We start from the raw sequence: 25,547 nt of genomic DNA, 5'->3' as shown, positions 1-25,547 counted from the left end.
ATGTGTTGAAGCATATAATATGTTCATAATTTACTTGATTACAGAAATCAAGTCGAATGAAATTAGGATGAAATGTACATTTGCATATTCCCAGCTGGACCATCAAAGATATTAAGATGAATGCGGCAGTTGGTGGCCTAGCATGATACAATACTCAGAAGAAAGCAATTCTGGAAGCCACCATACCATTTAACTGAAGCTAAATATGAACACTACAAATAATGGCACATAATTTGAAATAAAGCTCAATCCTTGTCCGAGTTGAAACTGAACATGGAAAAGTAAACGAGGAAGGTAACACAAAGCATTTGCAAAACAATTATTGAACAGGTAAGGTTAAGTTTACAAGCCTAGTTTACTTTGGTTTGTCTGTTAAGGTTACTAAGGACCTAAGCACACCCGGGCTAATCATGTCAGCAAGCACACCTTTTTCTGAAATTAGAAGGGTCTTTTCCTTTACATAGCTTTGCAGTTTTTTTGCTTCATATTCAAGCCGTTCTTGATCTGTGTCACAGCAAACACAAGATTAAGGAATTGTCATTGACATTTGCCAAAAGAAAAATATAGTACAGTAAAAGTCTATATCAATGATCAATCATGTTCCAAGCATGAGGCTAACCATAACATGTTTTCAACGGAATTTCTCCATGAAACACAAAAACTGAAAATAATAGTTTATTGAGACACCTTGCAACAATTTGCATATTCTCTCTCAATGGAGAAAAAAACTCAAATCAAGTGAACATCACATTATGCAGAGCATCACATGATGAACACTTCACAAATCATACTTGTCCAAGTACATTATACATGTTTTTCAAGAACAAGGAAAATCATATAAATATCAGATCAAATGTCTACATATAAACCTTTTCTCACGAAGCAATAGTTCCTCCTTGAAATAGGGTTCAAAGTTCTAAAACAAGCTAGGAGCATTGGTGCAATGCATAAATTCACTCTCAATCTACTAACTCCGGAAACAGAAAAATGCCCTATCTTTTGGCCCAATAGGACAAACCATATCAGTCCTCATTGAGAATAGGCAACATAAGACCTTCAAATACGAGGTTCTCAAAAAAATAAGATCTCCCAAGTGTCTTCTACATCCAATTTAAATGTCAAGCAAACCATATGTTTCTAAAGTCCCTCGTGTCCTCGGCAGAGAAACAGAACCAGAAGACAAGGAAAACCCACTTAATTATTCGCACCTCTAATTTATCAGACAAGAGCACAAATAAAAAGCACTAAACCAACGAAAAACTTGATAAAACAAGTTTTACTGGGGTATGTAATAACCTTAAACTTAACGTCCAAAACATATTGCACGCGTTAAACCAAACGATTAATAATTCCACTACATTGACAAATCATCAAATTAAAACCCATCATAAACATGTAATTCTCTTGCAATCAAAACCCAGTATTTTCTAATTAAAAAAACTAAAAAAATAATACCTTTATCCAAGATAGTGTGAGCAGCATGAAATGGAATGCAAGCAAAAACATCACTTCCTGGAAACATCATCCAAGTTTTCTCTTTCTCGTCATGATTACCACAAGTCCCACAAATTTCTTTCACTAAAGGAGCAGTCCTTGATCCCGGCTTCCCAATATCCTTCATTATCGACTCAAAAGGAAACTTTATGCTCGTTTTTGTAGTCTTGGCTCTCTTCCTTAAAGCTGTCAATGCTTCTCTGTTTCCGTTCCTCTCTTTATCATTTTCAATCACCTGATAAAAATAAAACAAAGCGAATTCTTGGAAAGGATAATTTGCAAAGATATTTTTTAAAAGTTTTAAAGTGTACCTGATTTCGAGCTAATAGGAGATGCTCGGCTTCGTTTTCGAGCTCGATTAAGCTTTGTTGGAATTGCTGCATTCCTTCGTCCATTTTTTGGGGGAGGGTTATAAGAGAATATGTAAAAGCCCTGGTTTAGGGTTTGAGAATTTAGTCGGTGGAGGCTATGCAGTGTTTGCTCAAGCGGGTGGAGGACCAGTCATGTGCAAGACTGTCCGTGTGGGAGAAATTAGCTTGGGGTTTCGGGATTTAGAGTGTTTTGAAGATTAATAACACAAACAGATTGGGCTTGGGATCACTTTGTTTATGTTTTTGGATACTTTTTTAAAAGTATATTTGAAAAAATAATAAATGATTGTTTTTTTAGTATTTTTTAATGTTTTGATATGATTATATTAAATAAAAATAAAAATAAAAATATATTTATTTTGATATAGCTTCAAGTAAAAATACTGTACATTACCATCTCAAACACACACAAAGACTTATTATTATTATTATTATTAAAAAATAGTAAACATATAGAAAAAATACAATATTTTTGGATGTCAAAAGTATTTTAAAAAGACTTTTTTGTTCAATTTGATTTTGGATTTCTCAACTAATTTTTTGATTATTTAAAATCATTTATGAGTTTATATATATATATATATATATATATATATATATATATATATATATATAGTGTTTGACGTTAATTTTTAGGTTAAAAATAAGTTTTCTAGTAAAAATAATATCACCATCAATTTTTTAATCCCTATAATATCTAAAATTTAGAAAAAAATAGGCAATGCATCACGTGTTTATTTTTCTTTTTAAAAACTTTTTGAATTGATAAAAGGTCATCTACCCCTTAAGAACTTTTTTTTCTTTAAAAAAAAAAAACAGTTTATGCACTCAAGCTTAGGCTAAAAGTCCCACTCATTTAAGCTTTTTTAAGTTTAGATTTGTTGGGCCATTTAGATTAGGCTCACGTGTTTAAGTTTATTTATTTATTTATTGTTTTTCATCCTTTTATTTTTTTTATAAATTTCATTTTTTAATGGTGATTTCTTATTGAAATATTTTATTGGTTTTTTTTTTACACTTTTTAACAAATTTTTATGATGATTCCTTTTTAACTTTATACAATTTATTTTCCATTTAGTTTCAAATAAAATCTCAATATTTTTATATGATATTAAGAGGCATTTTTTTTAGCATTACTTAAATTTTTTTTCTTGATTTTTATCAATTATTTTTAAGCATGTCTTTTTTTATTTTTTTATTAAATAAAAAATTAGCTCAAAAAAAAAAATTATTATAGACTATGAGGTATATCATCCGTGTTATAAAATTAAATTTCTTGATTTATATTTATCTTTTAATTTTTCTAGCTTAATCTTTAGTTTACTACTTTATTTATTTATTTATTAGCTTAAAGTATTCTTGTTTTATTTAATTTAATATATGTATCAACTTTTTAATTTAAAAATTAGATTTTTATGTAAAAAAAAATGTATTGAAAAAACATGCATATTTCTTTCTTTTTTTTTGGTATTAAAAATGAAACTTATCTTCCCATGACAAAGCAAAGGTTCAATAACTAGTCTTATGCTATTTTATTTACAATCCTACAGATTAAAAATTTGTTTATTTTTGTATTTTAAATTTTTTTAAAAAATAGATATTTTTTTATTTATTTTAAATAAATTTTTTTTATGTTTCCATATTTTTTTATGTGATGTTATTAAAAATAATTTATATATATATATATATATTATTTTAATATATTTCATAGCAAAAAATAATTTAAAAAATATGTCTAAACACCCCCTTAGACTAAGAAGGTTCATGGCTCAATCTGTCAACATGTATTAACCACCTTCTAACTCGCTTCTACATAAAAAATATAAATTTGACTGTGAGTTTTAAACCATATAAATACTTATATAAATAAATTAATTATTAATATTTTTTATATTTTTACTTCTATATATATTTTTTAGTATCTAATTTTTTAAAATATATTTTAAAACAAATCTCTTTTATCTAAATTAAGATATAGCAGTTACATTTTTAAAACACATATTGAAGAAATAGATAACATATATAAAAGAATAAAGACACAATTAAACATATAAATACATATTAAAAAACATATCCAATTATACAACGGTAAATTGAATCATCTACACTTATATAATTCAAGGAAGTGTTGAAATGAAAAACATAATTTCGTCAAATTAAATGGAAAAACTTGATGAAAAAACATATTAAAATATAGATATTATACAAAAACATAATAGATATAATTAAAAATGTAAAGATGTATTACAGACTTGTTTGAATTGAGCCATTTACTTCATACTATCTATATCTTATTATATTCTTTTTTTTTTCACATGCTTTTCTTGGAGAAAAAATTCACTTATCATTTGACCCAACACCTAGAAAATTTTGGTGATTCATGAGGACGCAGCAATTTGTTTCACTGTACACCACAGCACCCACGGGAATAATAAGCAGCTTGATTATTATAAATGAATTACAAACTTCGTTTCGCTGAAAAAAAATAATTGATAAGTGTAGTGATTATTTTTTAAAATTTATTTTTAATATTAATGATTTAAAAATAAAAAAATAATTTAAATAAAAAAACATGGTAAAACAGCAAAAACAAATACAGAAAGAAGAGTGCATTTATGTTTGATTGAGACATGAATAAGCCAATGACTCTTCTCTAGTTAGTTCTTTCATACTTGTATCCATCTTCTCTCTTGAGAACTCATTAATCTTGAGACCTGCCATTAAAAGAATAAGGTTTCAACAATCAGTACAGAATGACTTGACATTCTTTTGAACATCACTCATGCCTGAAATGACAAGGATTTCTGTAGCCTGAGTTTGAGTTATGCAACCACATTACAGTGGTAAATGGTGTTATAAAACTCAGGAGATCCAAGCTAATTTGAGCTATTATTGAAAATATAAATATATATATATATATATAGGCTAAGATCTTCGTAGCGATCTGCCAATCTTGCCAAAATCTAGCCATTCTTGTGCCAATTGATGCATACAGAACTTACCCTGCACAATTGACCATTCTCCTTTTTGGCAAGTAACAGGAAATGAGTAGATGATGTCAGGTTGGATACCATAAGAACCATCAGAATACACTCCCATGGAAACCCAAGTTCCCTGATTTAAAAATGCAAACAAAGGAAGAAAGGAAATTAATTTGATGGGCAGCAATATAAAAAACAGGCCCCAACTTCACCATATACTAGTCCAAGGAATCTACCTTGGCAGTTCCAATAATCCAGTCATGGTCGCAAGCAGCACTTGCAGCAGACAATGCGCTTGACAGTTTCCGGGCTTTGATGATTTCAGCACCACGTTCCCGCACTGAATTGATGTACTCATAATCTATCCTGTAAAAACATTAGACCACATATCGCCTGTAGGTAATCGAGTAGAATGCGAATATAGGATGATTTCAAAGCATGTATTTCAACAAAGTTTATACATCCTCGACGAAACGAGAACAGGGCAGGCGAGGAACTTCGGCCTACCAATGATCATCAGCAACAAGTGCTCTGACAGACTTCTCTCCGCTGTCGGTGGTGGCAATGGCATAATTGGCATCTGGATATTGGGTTGAAGAATGATTTCCCCATATGATTACATTCTCTACATCTCTAACGTCAACATTTAGCCTCTCGGAGATGTGAGTTAGGGCTCGATTATGGTCTAGTCTAGTAAGACATGTGATATTCTTAACTGGGATTGAAGGGGCGAATTCTTTCAAAGTGAGTGCATTAGTGTTTGCAGGATTGGCAACCACCAGGATCTGCAAAGAAAAGCAGTAAAAGACATCACCTTTCGATTACAATGCCAGCAAATTGACTGAAGTCAATTCCTTGCTTATTTTAACATTGCAATCAGGAGCCGCGTGTTGTTCTAAAGCTGAAGCTTGAGCCTTGAAGATTGGTACGTTTTTATGCATCACATCTCTCCTTTCCATTCCTTCCTTACAGGGAAAACCACCGACCATAACAGCAATGTTAACACCTTTACAAGCTTCATTGACATCCGTTGTAGCGAGAATACCTATGGAACCACAAATGCAATACACTCATGCCAAGCATTTGACGGCAGCAGCTGGTGAAATCTACATCAAACTAACCCTCAAAACAAAGAGCTATACCTTGGAGAAGAGGGAAGGCAGCATCTATTAGTTCCATTCTCACCCCTTTCAAGGACTCGGCAACAGGTTGAATGTCAAGTAAGTGCAGGATTACGGGCTGATCTGGCCCTAACATGATTCCTCTTGCAATCATTGGGGCAAGAGCATAGCCTATTTGCCCTGTCCAGGAAAATTGATAATTCGGAAGTTCAACTTTAAGTTTCTTATTCTCTCGATTTGGTTTTCATAACTAATTTTCGGCTATAAAAAAAACAACATTAAGAATTTATTCATGATTGTTTTGGTAAGAATGGACCTGAATTAGGAAAATTATGAGAAGAACATTATGAAGAAAGATTTTGATGTTGTTCTCTCCTCCCTAAATCTTTCTCGACAACATTAAAGAAGATTAATAAAATCGGAAGGTTACCTGCAGCTACGGTAACCAAAATCCTGACTGCATCCTTTGGCATTGTTGCAGATCAAATGATAAAACACTCAAGCAAACAGAAAACAAAACGAAGTGCTTGAGAGGGAAAAGTGGAGAAAACTGATATGGATATGATCAAAGAATCTCTCGATGGTTAAGATTCAAAGCATTGCAACAGTACTTTTGCAATCTCTCTAACACCCTTGGTTTGACTAGTAAAATTCGTATATATTCCCTGGTCTTTCGTTGATCGTCTTACCTGGACGAGAGGGAAGGAGTTGATATAGTTTTTTGTAATGCCAAAATTGACCGGGGATACTGTATGGCTGTAAAACATAAAAATAAATAAATAAAAGAGTGATTTAATTTTATAACTTTGAGAAATCAGCCAGCAAAGTGGTGCAATATAAGCGAAGCTGAGGTTAAGTACAATCTATCTATACATGAACCTTGTCTTGTAAGAAACTAGTTTTTCCTAGTTTTTTTCATGTTTTTTTTTATCCCCCTGCACAAACCTCAGCCTCTACTACATCCTTAAAAAAATTCAACTTCTTACGGTTTTGCATCCACCAATCTCAAGAAAGGAAACATTCACATAACAAATCAAATTACTATGACATTTATTTGGAAAAACTTTACCCATATTAAGAGAAAAATTAAAACAGATCATACATTTTGCGTGGACTCTTGATTTTCATTGATTTTTTAAAAAAATAGAGCTTGAAATGCCAAATTTAAAGCTCATATAAATATTCATTCTCTTTTGTTTTTGCTAACATCATGGACTTATTTGTATAGTTAGGGGATGAACTCGTGTTCTCTTCTTTTTTTGTGTAACTAACTTTTATTTTATTAGATTCTTTCATATTATCTTTATTTGGGTTTTGACTTTGGTGAAAATTTCATGGTGCTTGGCCCTTGATTTAGTTGTTTGTTTTAGTTCCGAGACCTCACAATCTCGAGAAAAAGTTTTGGAGCTTGGTTAATTAAAGCTAAATTTAAAAAAAATAAAATAAAACTTTATTAATATAAAATAATAAGTGTTAAAAGACCATAATTAAAACTAAAACAAATATGGCTGAAGAAAGTTGCCATGTGTGGCTTTTGGACACTATCTTTTTTTTTTTTAGTTTAACATAGGTGTCCGGGTCAGCTTTCGCGCACCTCGACTAATCCCACGGACCCTAAAGTTAACGATCATGTAAGCCTCCAATAGCTATTATATAAGCAACTATAGGGCTCGAACCTTTCTTAGTAGCCTTTGAAGTGGCACATCCTTCCTAGTAAGGAAGTTCATGTTGATGTAATATATTTTTTTCTTCTCCTCTCTCTTTTCTCTTTTTCTCTCCTCGAGATTAGCATTTATTTATTAAAAATTTAAAGGTCTCTTATCATTGTTTATGTCATATTTGATCCTTATCATTTTTGTTATTTCTGTTCAAGTCATTTTTTTTAAATTGAATTTATTTTTTAATTTCATCATTCGATGCTGAATTGATTAAAATTTGTGTTTCATTATTTTTTTTATGTTGAACTCGGTTGGCTTCAGGTTTTTTTAGATCTTTTTTTTACACTGATTTTTTTCTTCAATTTTATCCTTTAATATTGGGTTTGATAAAAATTAGGTTTCGTGATTTTCTTCATTTTCCTTTCTATAGGATTACCATGTAACCATAGTTTCATAACATAGGTTGTAGGTTTGGCGGGTTAACCCGGATTGACTCGATATATATTTTTAGGTTGTTTTCCTAAGATACAATATTTTTCGGTTTTATCTATCAATATTGAGTTAGTTTGAGAATTGGATTTCATAAATTGTGGGTTTTTTTGGTGTTTTTTAATCTTGTTTTTTTTTTTCTATATCATCCTTCTACTTTTGGTTGTTGGGAAATGGGCATTGTATTTTTTTAATTTTTTTTTATGAGATTATCATGATCTCGTAATCAAAGTCGTGAGTTGTGCATACTAACTCAGGTTGTTTTTTTTCCTTTTGTTTTTATTTTTTTTTATAATTTTATCTTTAAGCATTATCTAGGAATCAAGCTTTAAGTTTTTTTTCCTTGCGGCAAGCTTTTTTTTAATTTTTTTTCTAAATGTGATTTATTAACTTATTGAACTTGGTTAAATCTATAATCCCAATAACATTTGTTTTTTGAACACGTTAGCAATGTATTTCAAAAACAGATTTCAATGTGGCATAGTCCGGGACACATAAGTAGTGTATTTTAAGAATTATCTCAAAAAAAAAAAAGCAAATCTAGGCAAGAATGAGATTAGATGTTTTTTAAACCCGGCTTCCCCACATGCAAGAGCATTTTAGTATCTTATTAAGAGGATTTTAGTATTTTATTAAGAGGATGTTTGAAAATATGGTAATGGTTATTTTTCAAAATGATTTTTATTCTAAAATATATTAAAATAATTTTTTTAAATTTTTTTTTTTGACATCATAATATCAAAATATTTTAAAAATATAAAAAAAATTTAATTTAAAGCAAAATAAAAAATTTTCAAACCACCTAAACGAGTTAAAATTTGTCAACTGGGGTTGATTTGGTAATGCTTCTTTCTTGTTGTAGGTTAGGGGAAAGAATTTTGTTAAATCCGCACCACCAAGAAGAATTAGCTTGACTTGAAAATCTTATTAGAACACAATAGTAAAGGTGGCAAACATTTATTAACCAGTTCCATTTCCACCCCTTTCAAGGACTCGGCAGATCGACCATGCAACTGCAGAATTACAGGCTGATCTGGGCCTAACACGAGCCCCCTTGCAATAATTGGAACAAGAGCATAGCCCGCTTGCCCTGTCCCGGAAAATTGATGGTTCCAAAGCTGAAAATTTTTCCTCCAATAATTACCAGAACAAATAAGTTTAAATAAAAAAATGGAATTTTAAATTTCTTCAAGATCCCTTGGAAATTTCAATGATCAGACACCACAAAGCTCTAAATCTAGGCTAAGAGTGGATTAAAATCAGGAATAGAAAGATAAATTTATCATTCTTGCTCCCACGTTTTTCTCAGCAATCAATCCGGCCATTGAAAAACTGCAATTCATAAGAGAAGCAGAGATTACCAGTAGCTACAGTGAGCAGAATCCTGACTGCATCCTTCGTCATTGTTGCAGATCAAATAATAAAACACTGAACCAAACAGAACGCAGAATAAAATGCTAGAGAGAGACCAGTAGAGAAAGCTTATGTTCTTGAATCACAGATCCACTAATGGTTAAAATTCTCAACTGCGCCATTAATCGTCTGCATGATTTTATTTTGGTCTTTGTAATGGATTATCGTGGCCTTCTTTCCATAATAGTATGTTAAGAGGATAAATTTAGAAACTGAATCAAGTATATAAAAGAATAGAACACAACTGGTAGGATAAGAGGCACCAATGTATCATTCATCGTCTGAAATTACAACGCAAAAGCGCATTTTCTTTATTCTTCATAGGTATGTTAAGAGTGATCTCCTTCATTATTCTCCTCGTACGGATGATCAATTGAGACATGAATAGGCCAACGATTTCTCCTCCACAAGCTCTTTTTCTGTTGCGTCCATCTTTGCCCTCGAGAAATCGTCAATCTTGAGTCCTGACATTGTTATGACCAGAGGACTCAGTGTCTAATGAGATATGAATGGGATGATTTTAATTGTTTCTCTCTAAAAAATAAATTTACTACTTGTAAGTTTAGATCATTTCGCAGAAAATGTTGACAGATTAGATCCATACAAAGCGTGAAACAAATAGGAGAAAGTAAAAGGAAGTAGAGATTACCCTGCACAATGGACCATTTGCCCTTCTCGCAGGTAACCGGAAAAGAGTATATAAGGCCAGGTTGAATCCCATAAGATCCATCAGAATACACCCCCATGGAAACCCATGTTCCCTGAAAACAAGATACAAAGAGAAACAAGATAAATTAGCAAAAAGGGACCACTGGACTATTGTAATTTCCTGGAAAAAAAAAACATCAATTTCCAGATGTGAGTTCACTATAAATTTTCTAAGATCAAGAAATATCCGAGTAAGAGAATCAACCTCGGGTGTCCCAAGAACCCAATCGCGTATGTGATCACAAGCAGCGCTGGCAGCAGACAATGCACTCGATAGTTTTCTAGCTTTGATAACGGCTGCACCACGCTGCTGCACGGTGGTGATGAACTCAGCATTTAACCTAAGACAAGGAAAACTTGTTGGTGAAGCATATATATCCAAAGAATACAATGATCTGACAATATTTGGAGCATATGGAAATGATACAAGAATATTAAAGAGGGTATAAACTTCGTATTTGATTACCATTTATCATCAGAGACAAGTTCTCTGACAGGCTTCTCCCCGCTGCTGGTCTGTACAGTCGCGTGGTTGACATCTGGATACTGAGTTGAAGAATGGTTTCCCCAGATGATGACATTCTTCACATCACTAACTTGTACATCTAAGCACTCAGATATTTGGCCTAATGCTCTGTTATGATCAAGTCTCGTAAGACATGTGATGTTTTTCTCTGGGATTGAAGGAGCAAATTCTTTCAGGATGAGTGCATTGGTGTTAGCTGGGTTGGCGATTACCAGCACCTGCAAAACAAAAGCAACGAAATGTGTCAACGCAGGAGAGTCAGGCGTCACTGTCTAATACCTATTTCTTCCTAAGGTCAATGCCATCTCAAACTCCTTAAATATATAACATAGAATCGAGCCCCCCCCGAAATAAAAAATCTACAGCCCACAGGGCTATTCAAAGGCTTTCCCACCTTGCAATCTTCAGCAGCATGCTTCTCCAAGGCTGAAGCTTGAGCCTTGTAGATTGACACGTTTTTAGACATCACATCCTTCCTCTCCATACCTTCCTTCCGAGGAAAGCCACCGACCATGACTGCAATGTTGACACCCATGCAAGCCTCAATTGGATCCGTAGTAGCTATAACTCCTGTTGAGCAAGATACAATACAAAATTTATGAAATCTCAAATAGAATTGAAAAAATACACCTTAACTTGCACCAGAATTACAAGGTATGATACCCTTGAGCAGAGGAAAGGCAGCATCAATCAATTCCATTTTGACCCCATTCAAGGCCTCAGCTGCAGGTTCAATATCAAGCAGGTGAAGAATTACAGGCTGATCAGGGCCTAGCATGACACCTCTGGCAATCATTGGAACAATAGCATAGCCTATTTGGCCTGTGAGATGAAATTAGTGTGAGACTTGGAATGATTAGATTTAAGCGGTTGTATAAAATAATATTTTTTTAATTTTTAAAAATCATTTATAAAAATAGTATATCAAAATGATTTAAAAACACTAAAAAAATATTAATTTGAAATAAATAAAAAAATCAATTTTAATTTTTTTTTAAAAAGTTTTTTAAACACAAAAATAAACAGGATTGTTAACCAAGAATTACTTGTATGATCTAACCATGTAGAAAAAATAAGAATGTTCTAAAGATGATTCTTGGATTTTACAGCCATCTTGGCCTAAAAAAAGACTGAATGTCCAGAGAATCAATTGTAAAGTCAGATTGCTACAAAATTTTAACTAATGACAAAAGAAAATAAATTGAATAAAATAAAATCCAAATGAAATATTTAATATCTGGGCCTTGCCTGCAGCACCAGTTACAAGAACCCTCACAGGTTCTTTTTCTACATTAAGGAGGTTGCACATATATCTAATTATCTTCCAAAAAAGAGCAACAATAAATGAAACAACAAGAATTTTCTGAAGCAATACAGCATGATCCATCTCTCTAGAACAACAGGTTTCCTGTTGAAATGAAGATAGAGGAATCCTACCTGCCAAGATGTGCTTAAATATATAGTATGATGAAGAAAGAAAGAATCTACACAAACACCTCCATAACAAGGCAAAAAAGTACAAGACAAGGCCTATTAATTAATTAAGAATGCGAAAAAGCACTATAAAGATCTCCACAGTCTGAAGAAAACATCCACCAAGCAATCTTTCCAAGTGGTTTTGTGGGTTCCCTTTCTCCATTATTTGTTTTGGAATAGCATGCTAAAGAAACTCAAAACTTTGTCCACGTTGTCTTAGAAGTAAAGGATATCAGAAAGAAAATGCTATGACTAGAGTAATAAAAAACGTTACCAGCAGCACCAGTAACCAAAACCTTAAGTGAGCTTCTGGCCATTCTGGTAAAAATAGAAAAGATAGGAGGTATAAACTTTCAGGCAAAAAAAAATGGTGATGAAGAAAGGGAGATGGTTTTGTTATATGGAAAATTAAAGAAGATTGAGATGAGAAAGCTGGATCCATGGAGACGAAATAACCGTGATGATGATATGACGCTACCTTTTAGAGATTTGCAGTTGAAAATAACATGTCACCATGAAACCAAGGCACTGACTAATTGGTTAATTGAGCCTTCGTTCATATGGTGTGTCTCTTCTTGATTGACACGATCGACTTCCTTTTTCTTGTTTTCTTATTTATTTTTTATTTTATTTCTTTTTGTAAATGTGTGGGAGTGTTGTGGATACCCTGAAATTATATTTGTTTCTTATTATAATTTTAAAAATATTTAGTTAATCAATACTCTTTATAATTATAATTATAATTTTGCATTAGTTTTCAAAACTCTCTCTTAAAATTTTGTTAAAAACATAATAATTTATATTTTTTTATTTTAATTGCAATAACTATTATAATACTAAACATAAATTTGATATATGCTTGAAAATGTATTAAAGGTTGATTTTCAAAGTGTTTTTCTTAAGAAAATATATCAAAATAATATTTTTTATTTTTAAAATTTATTTTTGATATCATTATATCAAAACAATCTAAATCTTTTTAAAAAATTAAAACTAAAAAAAATATAAATGAATTACTATGTTATGGACCTCCATTATCTCGGAGAAAGGATTTCATTTATTTTTTAGTATTTTAGTTAGAATGTCACAATTCTGTTTGTAGAAACAAAAAGAAACAGATTTATTCTATACTAGATAAGTACCACTACGCAATTGGAGGTTGACTCCATTTTAGATGAGCGAATGCATATGGATTTGTTCATCATTTAAAGAGTCTATTCATGAGAATTTTATTTTATTTTTTTATTTTTTTTATGTTATGAATGTAAATAACAAAAAAAAATAAAGAAAATAGAAAAAATACCAAACATCAACTCAATGGACCATCAGATAGGGTAGTTTTATCCCAAATCCTTAAAATCTCCGCCCTGATCACCGTTTAATTAGCCTAGAAATGAAAATCCCAAATTGGAATGTCTCATGTTATCGGATCTGATTACTAACCTAGCCATTGGATCTTCTTTCTTCTTCTCTAGTCATCTGATCTTTATGACTAATCTTATTGATAATTGACTATGCAAAGACGTTCATTTTAAAAAAAGATTTGAACATTTTGTGCATTTCAATTTCGCATAATTCCTATCTTTTGTTTTTTTAATTTTTATGCGTAATTAATATTGTTCATAACTTAAGGGATTCTATGTATGTAAAAAGCATGTTTTATCTATGATTCTAAAATAATAAATTTGAGATTATATATATATATATAATTATATATCATGTGAAATATAAATATGATATAGCATGTTAATACTATATATTGGTATAAATTATGTTAGAAAACTATTGTAAATTTTGTATGATAGGCTTAACAATTTATCTAATTGAATAACTTTTAATCTAAAAATAAACAATTTATTTGTTTCAATTTAAAGACTATATAGTTTTTTGATATAGGTTTGGGAATTTTGAAATCAAGACTATAAAACTATCTACAAAAATAAAAAGGGGAAAATCACGACAAGAAAGAACACCCAAAATTAACTCTAATGAATTTGGAAAATAGACCTGTACCTATCCTTCTTGAAAAAGAGTTGCATGACTTATTACTCTTTACTTATTAAAACTAATTAATTAATTTTTATAAATTTAAAAATAATTAAATAATCATTAATCGCTATCATAGTCAATTTTTTTTAAAAAAAATTATCTTTATCTCATCATCCAATTCAATCATGAAAAGACTAGTTAATTTTTAGATGATTTAAAATATATATATAGTTTTAGAAACTATGATCGGGTTCCACCCTGATGCTGGAGAGTCCTTCTCCCTCTCAAATTTAACTGGTCATGACTTAGGTACTCCTGTAGTGCATGCCTTCTCTTCCTTGTGCGGTATTACTGTTACTTGAAATTTTATTTTAGATTTCACTTCTTGTGATTACATTTCTTCGCTGCCTTTGTAGGAAAATGCACTTTTTATGTATATGAAAATACCTTATATAGTCCATAGCCTCTCTTTATTTTCTGTTAAGATTTTGTTTCCCAGCAAATATTTAAGTATGAGAACATTCATATTTTCTGTAGAAGAATGAAATGAAGCTGAAAAGTGCTGGTTTCTTTGAGATATACTTGTCTTTTTTTAACTTCTTATATATGTAAAAAAGCTTCCTTTTCCCCATTAATTTCCCTTGATTCAGTTGGGCGGTGTCCTTTTAATGATTGCCTGGTTACTAAATACTGTGTGTCTATGGGAGCCCAGGAGCTACGATTCAGAGAAAACTGAAGAACTGCACTTCTGAACCAACTCCAAGGACAATGTCCAACTTGCTGACTGACATCAGTAATACAAAGGAAGAGCTCAACAATACAATCGAAATTCACTGTAGAATTCTGATCAATCATCATACATATTACAAAGCGTCATATGAGTGAAGTCACAGATTAAATTAGCAAATTAAGTAACCAAATGGCTTGAGCTATGAAGTGTAGTTCAATCATTGGCATTCATAGCAAATTTTGCTGCTAGAGTAAGGGCCAAGTCCAATCACCATCATGCATATTTCCAGCTTGAATTGCTCTACTTGAAGACCCCGACAAAGGATTAATGTAAGATAACGTAATGAGAACATTATAAAAAGAAGTCAGCTCTTCGTCCAATCCGTGTATGATGTACCATAATCCTACACAGGCTGTATCTCTAAACCAGTATGTTCAACATTTCCAGAAGATTGTACAGACGGAGCATCAGGTGCAGATGAAGCAGAATCCTGGCTCTCGCCAGATTTCATCTCCTGAACGGGAGGAGGGTTAACAACAGTCATCTGCATATCAGCAGGGTCAGACAGATGGTTCCTCATCTCCCTGTGCTCCTGACACAAGGCACACCAATGCAGGCAGCAGTGCACCATGCATGGATCACACGGAGAATTCTGCAACAGTTTCACAGTTGAATCGGCTTTAGAGAACAATATTAAATTTCGGGTGTTAATCAATATTTCTAAGCAGAAAAACAGAAACTGCAAAACAAAATGGCTAGATGAACAAAAATTACTTTGAACTTTGGATCAGAAATAGTTTGAGGTACTAGTCAAATAAAAAATAACAATAATAATAAAGCTGAAGAGCTAAGTTCAATTTGATCCAAAATTCAGGATAATTTTTTATAATTTAGCCAAACAACGAGATATGCAGAGATGCTTATGCAAGGCATGAATTATGAAACGGAAAATCGTAGTTTACAATATATCAATCACCTTGAGATGATATTTCTTCTGCAGTGATTCTCGAAAGAGGCCAGTGTAAATGCCACAAACCCACCATGCAAATAAGAGGCCTTCGCAAATGAGAACTGAAGTGTTAGGATCAATACCATTCCAGAAAGCAGTGGCTGCTGCAAGTGCAATTCCACCTTCTACACACACTGCATGACCAACACATGCACTGGGCCAAGGAATATCTTCTCTCAGTTCAACATTCCTTCCAAACAACACACATGGACAAAATAATCCTGTGAAACCTACAACACATAAAATGATTCCTTACTTCATAATATATTATGATAAAAAACAAAAAAAATTATTACAATGGGAGCCAAAATGAAAGCATACTCACAACTATCAGTATCTTCAAGGCAGCCAAGAATCCCGGTCGTCCAATCTTCATCAGCAGGAGGCTCATACCTTTCTGGTAGATATTGTCCACATTCAATGCACTTCCTCTGTACACCAAAAAACCTGAAAGATAAATCAATAATAAAAGTACATACTCCAGCTTCTACATCACAAAAATGCATGCAATCACTTCAAGTTTTGCTTTCCTTCCAAAAAACATGCATTTAATTCTCAGAAAATTCTAATAATAAAATTAATTTCTTTGAAAATTATGTGACAGATAGGTCTTGCTAGGAATTTAGGGCAGCCTACCTGCCTCCTCTTTCAATCACCAGAACATTATATGTAGAGTAATACTAGTCATTCCAAAACATCCATTCAAAATGAGCTATTCAAATATTATCAAGGATCCATTGTCACCAACCGTGAAGTTGTTGATACCATTCAAGAAAGATGAGAAACGATATTTCAGGATGAATCTAACATTGTTATACATGGCAATATGTACGAGAGAGAAAATGTACAGGACCTGAGAGACATTAATGGGCTGGTTGAGTTCTCCAGGTTCAATATCTTCCACGGGTGCTTCTTGCTCTCTTGTTAATGGAACGTACCGACGAGAACGTTTTGCATGATGATCATCTTGATCCATCTGATCATCCAATAAAATAACACCCACATCATATTTATATGAATAATATTCATACCATTATATGTATATAAAAGAGAGAGAGGAGGAGGAGAGATGGACCTTAAAAATGGAAGGATTTGGGGGTGATGGAATGAAGAAGGAAGCAGTATCTTCAATGGCTTTTCTCTGTGTTCTTGGAATGAAATCATGAAAGAGCAGAGAAGAAGGCTCAAACCTCCAATTGTTTTCGGATGGCGAGGATTGACATGGACCAAGTCCTGCTTTTCTTAGGCTTTAATAATGGTCATGGTTTTTTTCCTCTTCCTTTTTCTTTTTTTATTGCATGGCATAACTGCCCCTTTTTCTTTTTATGGGCTCACCAAAACCAAGTTTTTTTCCAATTTTATTTTCTCTCTCTCTTCTTTTTTTCCTCTCAAATAAACATATAAGTTATATTATCTTACAAAAACAAGTAGAAAAAAATAAAAATAAAAGCAAGCTATTTAAATGTTAGGGGTACTTTCTGGAAAATTCTAGAATATCCTTGATAAATTCTAGAATACTCACTCCATGATTTAGCTAGACCACCTAATCAATTTTAAGATGATCACACTCTTGGAGAGTTAGGATAGAGAGGATTGATTTTGGGTACAAAACATGTAAAATTGAAGGGTATAATTAAAAGGTTTTCAAAGTTTAGGGGTATCATGTAAATGTGGTTCTGCTCATGTAGAGTGATGCTTTAAAAAGAAATTGTTTCTGAAATACAGGAGACATCGCTTTGAACTGTAAAGCGAGTAATTTATCATCATATCTACTGTTTTAGACAAGTAAGAATTCCTTAAAAAAGAGTGTTGTTCATTCACTGTTATTTTTGTTAATGCTGCTTTGAACTCGCATTACAATACAACTACGATATTTTTAGTGTTACACTGCGGCTTCAACTAGAAAATCTAAATAGAAATAATTGATACTAGGTTGAAATAATTTTAAATAATGGTTAAAACTTGAAAATTTATGACCTAAATTTTCATTTTAAATTAAATTATATAAAATTTAACATAAAATAACTTTTTCAACTTCCCGTTTAAGAAACAAAACTTGAAGAAAAAAAATTAATCAAAGTAACCCGATGCTCACTCATAACCCTAGCCATATCCTCTACTATATTCCATTAATTTTTTTATTTTATTATATAACACAAAAATAAAAAATAATTTATATAATAAAATATTAAAAGATAAAATGAAAAACAAATTCAATAAATACTCAAGAAAATAAATAAATAAATAAATAAAGGGCTGAAAAAGACCAGATGACGCTGGCCAGCCCAGCACAAGCCTTTTTAAAAGTAAAACTTCTTTTTTACTATAATTTCAAGTCCAACTTAGTAGCTGCTGTGTTAAAAAGCTCACAAAATAAATAAATAAAGGAAAACCACAGAGAAGTAGCGTGACAATCTAACAAAATAAACAGGACAAGTCAAGAAGGTTGATCCAATCATCCAACAAAAAGCAACTGTAACAAAGTCAAAGATATCCAGTCTTGCAAGTGAATAAACTTGTGTACCAAAATAAGGCTCAGCAAATCCTTGCGCACTAAACAAACAGTAATAAACTATCATAATCTCTTAATCGCAAATTTTGGAAAAAAAGGACCAAGTCCGCGGATAAACAAAAGCCCCAAATACTGCAATCACCGATACCGACGGAGGGAAAGAGTTTGGTTCCTTTTCCATGTTGCCCTCCTGGAAGGCCGTGCCTTGTGATGCAAGTGTCCCCTTCCTCGGAGACCCCTGTACTTCTTTCCAGCAGATGTTAGACCACGTAGCTCTCTGTGTTTATGGACAGGATTGCAGATCCAATTGATCCTTGGATCATTGCGAATGGCATTGTGAGCAGCATCGACCAGGATAACCTCAAAATATTTGTACGTGGAATCCTGAAAATTGAAGGTTAAATCAACTACGTACTACGAGCTAATTTGAATAGAGCCTAAGAAAGATGAAAGGGGAGCAAGTATTAGTGATAGACTACAAAAGTTAATCATGGCATGACCCTCTCTTACTTGCCAAGTGAAAGTTATTTCAAACACTGTCACAGCTTCACGCGACAGTCATGCGCTTGCATCCAGATGGGACCAACACAAGTTTCAAATTACAGCCATACATGCTTGCATGGAAATAGGGTCAACACCAGTTTCTAAATATCTATACGTGTAATCCAGAAAGGTGAAGGTGAAAATAGCTACAGATATTAAAATGGTTACATAGTCAACAGGTTTATCATGGTATGACCCTCTTATCTCACTTGCTAAGTAAATATCACTTGGAACATTCTTAGTTCAATTGACCATCAAACATGCTTACATAGAAATAGGATCCTCGTCAAACCATTACAAACCATATTGCAACACTATTTCCTCCAATAAACGATGGAAAGTTGAAAGAAAGAGCAAAAACAAACTTGTATTACGAACCTCATTAATCCAGTATGAGTTGAGAACTTTGAGCCCACCTAATTTCCGCCCCGCACGCTCTTCAGCAACTGACCTCTTGCTACGCTGGAACTTGAGCTGGGTAACACCCTGGTTTGTTGGCTTGCCATAAACAATACCCTTCGGAACAGGCCTCTTCCTACCACCACGCCTCACACGGATTCGATAGACAACATACCCCTGAAAATCAGTATCTATGTCATCATCAAATAGAGGTGTACAATACAATGCATTATTTAGTCCAGTGACAAGAAAGCCAACGACATATATTGCATTAACAAAAAACAAGTTTTTTACCTGTTTTGCCTTGTATCCCAAACGGCGAGCCTTGTCAGGACGAGTAGGATGAGTGACACGCACAATCGAAGGATGTTGACGGTATTCCCAGCACCTCACCCTCTGCAAGAACCTCATAACATCCGATTGCTTCTTCCTCCATAGCTCCGAAACATACTTGTAAGCCCCTATAAATCACCACACTCATCATTAAACCCCACGCCCTAGAATTCAAAAATCACAAATTATAACAAAAACCCGCGTTTCTATTCTTCATCTAGTAGTCTCCAAAAAAATGCCGACACGGAAAAGAAACGAAAGCAACGCCACTTAATGAGGTCATTTCATATATCAAGCGCACGAAAAAATCAGTGATTGAATCACTAACCTAGTCTAAAACATTCTGTTTTCGACATGGTTTAACAAGTTAACTAAACCCCCTCAATCATGTAGTTCGATGATACAATCAAAAAGATCAAGTTCATCAAATTGCATGCTAAAAAAAATCAAGCTCATTTTCTAGCCAAAATAAACAAATAAGATCATCCCAGAAACAACACAGAGCGTTAATGACTGAAACATGAAAAGGGATCGATGCAAAGCAGAATCTAAGAGTGTTTTTTGAAAGGAGATGAAATGCTTGCTCACCCATTGTTGTGGCACGAGATGTCTGAAGACGGCTCCCTCTCTTCTCCTCGAAGGCTTATTATTATGAGGCGGCATGCCCTAGTTTTTATTTATGTATCGGAAAGCTAATCCTAGCCGTCAGATTTTAATTGATTTTGGGTCGTGTTGGGCTGATAATTTTTCTGGGTACGGTCTAGTGGCTCCAACTAGGCGTAGTTTAATCTGGCCCTATACGTCAGTTGTTGCTAGTCCATTGTAGGCTTTATGTTTTTTTCGCATTGATGTTGTATTAATGGTTATTTTTTATTTAAAAATATATTAAAATAATTTTAAAAATTTATTATTGATATTATTATATTAAATTATAATTTTTATAATGGATAAAAAGAATTTAAATATTAAGATGATGATATATTGAATGATATTTTTTAAACAAAAATATTAAAATGTTATCATATTAAATTGACTAAAACTGACTTTATTTAACCCATAAAACTCTTGATTTGGGGCATGAACATATAACAATGCTATAAAATTTAAATTAAATCAAATTAGAAATCTCAATTCAAACTAACTAAATACAAAAGACTTAAAATGAAAAAAAAACATTCATTTAAAAAAAAAATAGCTCAAAACCTAGAATGATGGTTCCGTACCATGACAAGACTTATATTAGTGTTTTTAAAGAATAAAAAAAAAATGAAACTCCAACAATTGACTTGACTCGATCAACTAAGCTTCAATTTAATAATATAATTAAAAATAATAATAAATGGTAAATAAAAGATCCGAGATAACCCTTGTAGATTTTAAAATTAATAAAAAAATATAAAAAAAAGTTCAATCTTCAAATAAATTAAATATTGAAGATAAACTATAAAAAAATACAAACTTAAAAAAAGAAAAAAAAAAAGCTGGTTTTTCACCCTCATGAAAACATTAAAAAGGCTGGTTCTTCACCTTCATGAGCAACCTCGCGTGCCTCCCGAATATGGTGGGGTGGCTCACTTCAAATGTGCTTGCAATTTTTTCCTTTTGTTATTATTTCTTTATTAGTTAAATTATCAAATCACTCTTTGACCGCAATTGGGGAGAGAGAAAAAAATGAAATTCCAATAAATCCCTTATATGAAAGTTTTTTTTTTCCTTTTAAAAGTAATAAAGTAATTATATTATACTAAAATTATAAAAAAAACTAAAATACCTCTAAACAAATCTAAAATAACAAGTGAACTTGATGGAAAGACTATTTTATCCCTAAAAGATAATCTTGTGATTTTTTTCCAATGAAAAAAACATCAATTCATTATTATATATAATGCATAATAAATTAAAACATATCACCAAATAGGTTCTGTTAATGGATTATGCAATTAATCACTTGATTCCTAACTTACCGAAAGATGGGCTGCGACTCGCATCTTCACAGGGTTCTATCTAAGTTCAGATGCCTTCATCAGCTCAAACACACATACATCACCTCCTTCCGAATTATTGTCCCATGCAAACTCCGTCCAATAAACGATAACATGTCAAGACCCTGTAGAAGGTAAGGCAAAGTACGGAAACTAGTTTACAGGTCAGATAAAAAAAGTTTACAAAGTAAAAAAACAAATTGTGTGAAAACTTTTATTTTTCAATAACTTTACACTCAGTGTATTTTTTTAATTTAATTTATTTTCAAAGTACGTATAATTTTTCACAAATGACCTAGTCGATTAGTCTCCTATATTTAGAGATGGACATTGAATTCTTCATGAGTGGCTTAGTCGATGAGTCTTCTATTATTAAGGTTAGACATTAAATTTTTATGAATGACTTAATCGATGAGATTTCTATTTTTTGGGACGAACACTAGATTTTTACGTGAATAACCTAGTGGACGAGTCTCCTATTTTTATGGATAGATGTCAAAAAAAATTCCATGAGTGGCCCATTCAACAAGTCTCATATTTTTAGATACTAACATCAAATTTATTACAAATAAAGCTAAAAAATAATTAGGATAGCCGATGACATGCGTAGAATAAATTTAGAAGAAAATACGGCTAAGATAATATTCTATTTAAAAAATATATAATAAAGGTGATGTCTATCTTCTCTTAAACATAACTTAAGATTTTTAGTTTTCTTTAATTACTCGATGTCAACTCTATTTTTTCAATCCCCTTATAAAGTCAAGCTAGTATGCTTGGCCCTCTAATTTATTTTTATAAAATTTCATAGCCCGTTTATTTTTTAAAATTATAGACAGCATCCCATTTATAATAACAAATATGACACCGTTTACTGGTTCAACTTCAACCATTTTAGGTGGTCAAAAAGTTGAGTTTCTGACTTTTAGGATCTAAAAGTTCTATTTTTAACCTAAAAATACTTAAGAAACACCTTAAGGACTTCAATAAACCCATTTTTGGTCTTAAATCAAGATTGAATTGATAAAAATAGAAAAAATAACTCAAATTCAAATTTTTTTCAAGCTCCAATCTATGACAAGATAAAAACTTAAAAAACACTTCAATAGAACTCTTTTTATAAAATAGAATTAATTGATACTAAGATCAACTTTTTGATTGATAAAATTTTCTCAATCAATCACTTTCTATTTCCCTCATGGTTTTTTGACAATTATCTTTCTCTTTTTTTAAACTAAATGAGAATAAAATGAATTTTCAGATAAAAAAATTATAATTATCAAAGTAAAGGGGGCAATTTTTTTTTAAATGGTGTTGAATGCACGTGTAAAAAATGCATGTATTTTTGCCTCCCTATAATTCTTGTTCCTTTATTTGTAACTTTTCACAAATAAAAAAATCGAATTTTTTTTTCAGAATGAAACCAAGCGAATAATTTATAGAGAACTGAACTTTTGAAGGTGTTTCGTGGATGGACTTAAGAACTCTACCAGAATTTATGTTCTCTTATTTTCCATCTTCGTTCATGGAGATAAGCAGCTGGAAATTCATTGGCCAGATGCAATTAGTTTCACGCCGAGCAACCTCTTTGTTACCGTGAAAATATTTAGTTTCACACCAGTATTGGTAGAAGTGTGAATGCCATTCCTTCAAGGTACTCTAAAAATGCACATAAATGCTACTTGTTGCCTGGTGTGGTCCTGCGATTTAACAAGTCCACGAGCTTTGCTAACCTGTTTTTCTCAAATTTTATACCGAAAAAGAAGGTAAGGTGGAGGTGGTTCAACGAGGAAACAATGGTCACCGCCTTGAAGCATTCATGCTTCCAAGTTCCAACCACAAAAAGTAGAAAAATTACCAGTAGACATTTTTAATTTTTCATGCTTCTCATCTTTCACGCCAACCTTTCTCCAAGAACAAGTTTATCTCTCGTTTATAATCCCCCGCGTTGTGATATTTCCTCCATTAAAATCTCTTTGTACCGAACTATCTTCTTCCTAAACCTATTGAAGATGTCTGAAACTAAGTGTAATGGGGCTTCAAAGCACTGTACCACTCCCAGTCGGCGTGTACCCACTTTAGGCAAGGCAACATTACTGGCAATCGGCAAGGCCTTCCCCAGCCAACTCATTCCTCAAGAATGCTTGGTGGAGGGCTATATACGTGACACCAAGTGCGATGATGCTTCGATTAAGGAGAAACTGGAGAGACTTTGTAAGTGAAATGGCTAAACCCATTGATGGTAGAGGAGCAATTAATCTAGTAGGTTCCATTGTATGGCAGGTTTTTCAAACTTCTAACTTCATTTTCTTTTTCTAGGTAAAACCACAACTGTGAAGACAAGATACACAGTCATGTCCAAGGAGATACTAGACAAATACCCTGAACTTGCAACAGAGGGCACTCCAACAATCAGGCAAAGGCTCGAGATAGCGAATCCAGCAGTTGTTGAGATGGCTCTGAAAGCAAGCATGGCTTGCATAAATGAATGGGGAGGGTCGGTAGAAGATATCACCCATATTGTCTATGTTTCTTCTAGTGAGGTACGCTTGCCAGGTGGTGACCTCTACCTTGCCAGTCAGCTCGGACTAAGGAATGATGTTGGCCGTGTAATGCTTTACTTCCTAGGCTGTAATGGTGGTGTCACTGGTCTCAGAGTTGCCAAGGACATAGCTGAAAACAATCCAGGAAGCCGTGTTTTATTAACTACTTCTGAGACCACGATTCTTGGTTTTCGCCCTCCTAGCAAGGCACGCCCTTACGACCTTGTGGGGGCTGCGCTCTTTGGTGATGGCGCTGCTGCTGTGATTATCGGAGCCAACCCTGCAATAGGTAAAGAGTCTCCTTTCATGGAGCTCAACTATTCAGTTCAACAATTCTTGCCAGGTACCCAGAATGTGATCGATGGACGCCTTTCTGAAGAGGGCATAAATTTCAAGCTTGGGAGGGACCTTCCTCAGAAGATTGAAGATAATATTGAAGAATTTTGCAATAAGCTTATGTCAAAGGCTGGTCTGACTGACTTCAACGAGTTGTTCTGGGCTGTCCATCCTGGTGGACCAGCAATACTTAACCGGTTAGAGAGCAAGCTCAAATTAAACGAAGAGAAGCTAGAATGCAGCAGGAGGGCTCTAATGGACTATGGAAATGTCAGCAGCAATACTATAGTCTATGTTTTGGAATATATGAGGGATGAGTTGAAGAGAGGAGGGGGAGAGTGGGGACTTGCCCTGGCTTTTGGACCAGGCATTACTTTTGAAGGCATCCTGCTTCGTAGCTTATAATTAAATCCTGCAGCTACATGACATCCATTTGGTTTTTATTTTTCATTTTCAGCATGAAGCTAGACTTATATGCTGTTTCTGAAGTAGCAATTCAAAGGAAATGAAATCTGGGAAATTTATAGAGGACTGAGCTTTTAATTTTCTTTCTATTTGAATTTTTTCATAACAACATGTCCATGGAGATATTAACTTTCTTTTCTCAAGGGAATCCATCTTTTCTAGGGAAACATTGTTGGACTGATTTCTCAGTTATCATTTTACTGTGTTTTTTTTCTGTAACCGACGATGGCTTGTCCTGAACGCAAGCCTCGAGGTGTATGTTACTTGTTAGGATACTGGCATGCAAACCCGACAAGACAAAAGGCAAGGAATAAGATAAAATGAGAAATGAGACACACAAGAATTTACGTGGTTCACCCAATTGGGCTACGTCCACAGGCAAGTATAGAAGGATTTTACTAAGTAATGTGGGAATTACAACTTCTCTCAAATAATAGGAGAACAACTAAGAATCTCTCTATTATTAGGA

General features: G+C 33.0%; 6 protein-coding genes across 7 annotated transcripts; 1 reads left to right on the top strand and 5 right to left on the bottom strand.

The window, feature by feature from the left end:
- Positions 1–168: 168 nt before the first annotated feature.
- On the bottom strand, positions 169–2,062 carry LOC133692302 (uncharacterized). Its single transcript, XM_062113143.1, has 3 exons — positions 1,806–2,062; positions 1,456–1,729; positions 169–504 (listed from the first exon to the last, which is right to left on the bottom strand). The coding sequence occupies exons 1-3, from the start codon at positions 1,887–1,889 to the stop codon at positions 356–358; spliced, it is 507 nt and encodes a 168-aa protein (XP_061969127.1). The 5' UTR covers positions 1,890–2,062; the 3' UTR covers positions 169–355.
- A 2,416-nt stretch (positions 2,063–4,478) lies between these two features.
- Positions 4,479–6,440, bottom strand: LOC133690728 (malate dehydrogenase, cytoplasmic-like). Its single transcript, XM_062110993.1, has 7 exons — positions 6,398–6,440; positions 5,989–6,147; positions 5,716–5,891; positions 5,354–5,631; positions 5,083–5,212; positions 4,868–4,979; positions 4,479–4,579 (listed from the first exon to the last, which is right to left on the bottom strand). The coding sequence occupies exons 1-7, from the start codon at positions 6,438–6,440 to the stop codon at positions 4,479–4,481; spliced, it is 999 nt and encodes a 332-aa protein (XP_061966977.1).
- A 3,313-nt stretch (positions 6,441–9,753) lies between these two features.
- LOC133691642 (malate dehydrogenase, cytoplasmic-like) lies at positions 9,754–12,674 on the bottom strand. Of its 2 annotated transcripts, none has more exons than XM_062112236.1 (7): positions 12,512–12,674; positions 11,425–11,583; positions 11,156–11,331; positions 10,702–10,979; positions 10,441–10,576; positions 10,177–10,288; positions 9,754–9,991 (listed from the first exon to the last, which is right to left on the bottom strand). In XM_062112236.1, exons 1-7 carry the CDS (start codon positions 12,552–12,554, stop codon positions 9,897–9,899), a joined length of 999 nt encoding a protein of 332 aa, XP_061968220.1. In that variant the 5' UTR covers positions 12,555–12,674; the 3' UTR covers positions 9,754–9,896. The 2 variants fall into 2 exon arrangements, with proteins under 2 accessions (XP_061968220.1, XP_061968219.1); XM_062112235.1 differs by lacking the exon at positions 12,512–12,674 and adding an exon at positions 12,010–12,460.
- A 2,358-nt stretch (positions 12,675–15,032) lies between these two features.
- Positions 15,033–16,587, bottom strand: LOC133690896 (cell number regulator 6-like). Its single transcript, XM_062111171.1, has 3 exons — positions 16,291–16,587; positions 15,933–16,195; positions 15,033–15,608 (listed from the first exon to the last, which is right to left on the bottom strand). The coding sequence occupies exons 1-3, from the start codon at positions 16,469–16,471 to the stop codon at positions 15,360–15,362; spliced, it is 693 nt and encodes a 230-aa protein (XP_061967155.1). The 5' UTR covers positions 16,472–16,587; the 3' UTR covers positions 15,033–15,359.
- Positions 16,588–18,389: 1,802 nt separating this feature from the next.
- Positions 18,390–20,442, bottom strand: LOC133692749 (large ribosomal subunit protein eL15-like). The gene is made up of 4 exons (XM_062113882.1): positions 20,341–20,442; positions 19,714–19,880; positions 19,399–19,596; positions 18,390–18,861 (listed from the first exon to the last, which is right to left on the bottom strand). The coding sequence occupies exons 1-4, from the start codon at positions 20,342–20,344 to the stop codon at positions 18,616–18,618; spliced, it is 615 nt and encodes a 204-aa protein (XP_061969866.1). The 5' UTR covers positions 20,345–20,442; the 3' UTR covers positions 18,390–18,615.
- A 3,084-nt stretch (positions 20,443–23,526) lies between these two features.
- Positions 23,527–25,141, top strand: LOC133690680 (type III polyketide synthase A-like). Its single transcript, XM_062110926.1, has 2 exons — positions 23,527–23,948; positions 24,054–25,141. The coding sequence occupies exons 1-2, from the start codon at positions 23,615–23,617 to the stop codon at positions 25,016–25,018; spliced, it is 1,299 nt and encodes a 432-aa protein (XP_061966910.1). The 5' UTR covers positions 23,527–23,614; the 3' UTR covers positions 25,019–25,141.
- The last annotated feature ends 406 nt before the right edge of the window (positions 25,142–25,547 follow it).

The sequence above is a fragment of the Populus nigra genome, chromosome 4, assembly GCF_951802175.1.
Source record: "Populus nigra chromosome 4, ddPopNigr1.1, whole genome shotgun sequence".
Classification (NCBI taxonomy): domain Eukaryota; kingdom Viridiplantae; phylum Streptophyta; class Magnoliopsida; order Malpighiales; family Salicaceae; genus Populus; species Populus nigra.
The sequence above is the reverse complement of the archived record's forward strand: the minus strand, read 5'-3'. Positions and strand labels throughout refer to the sequence as shown.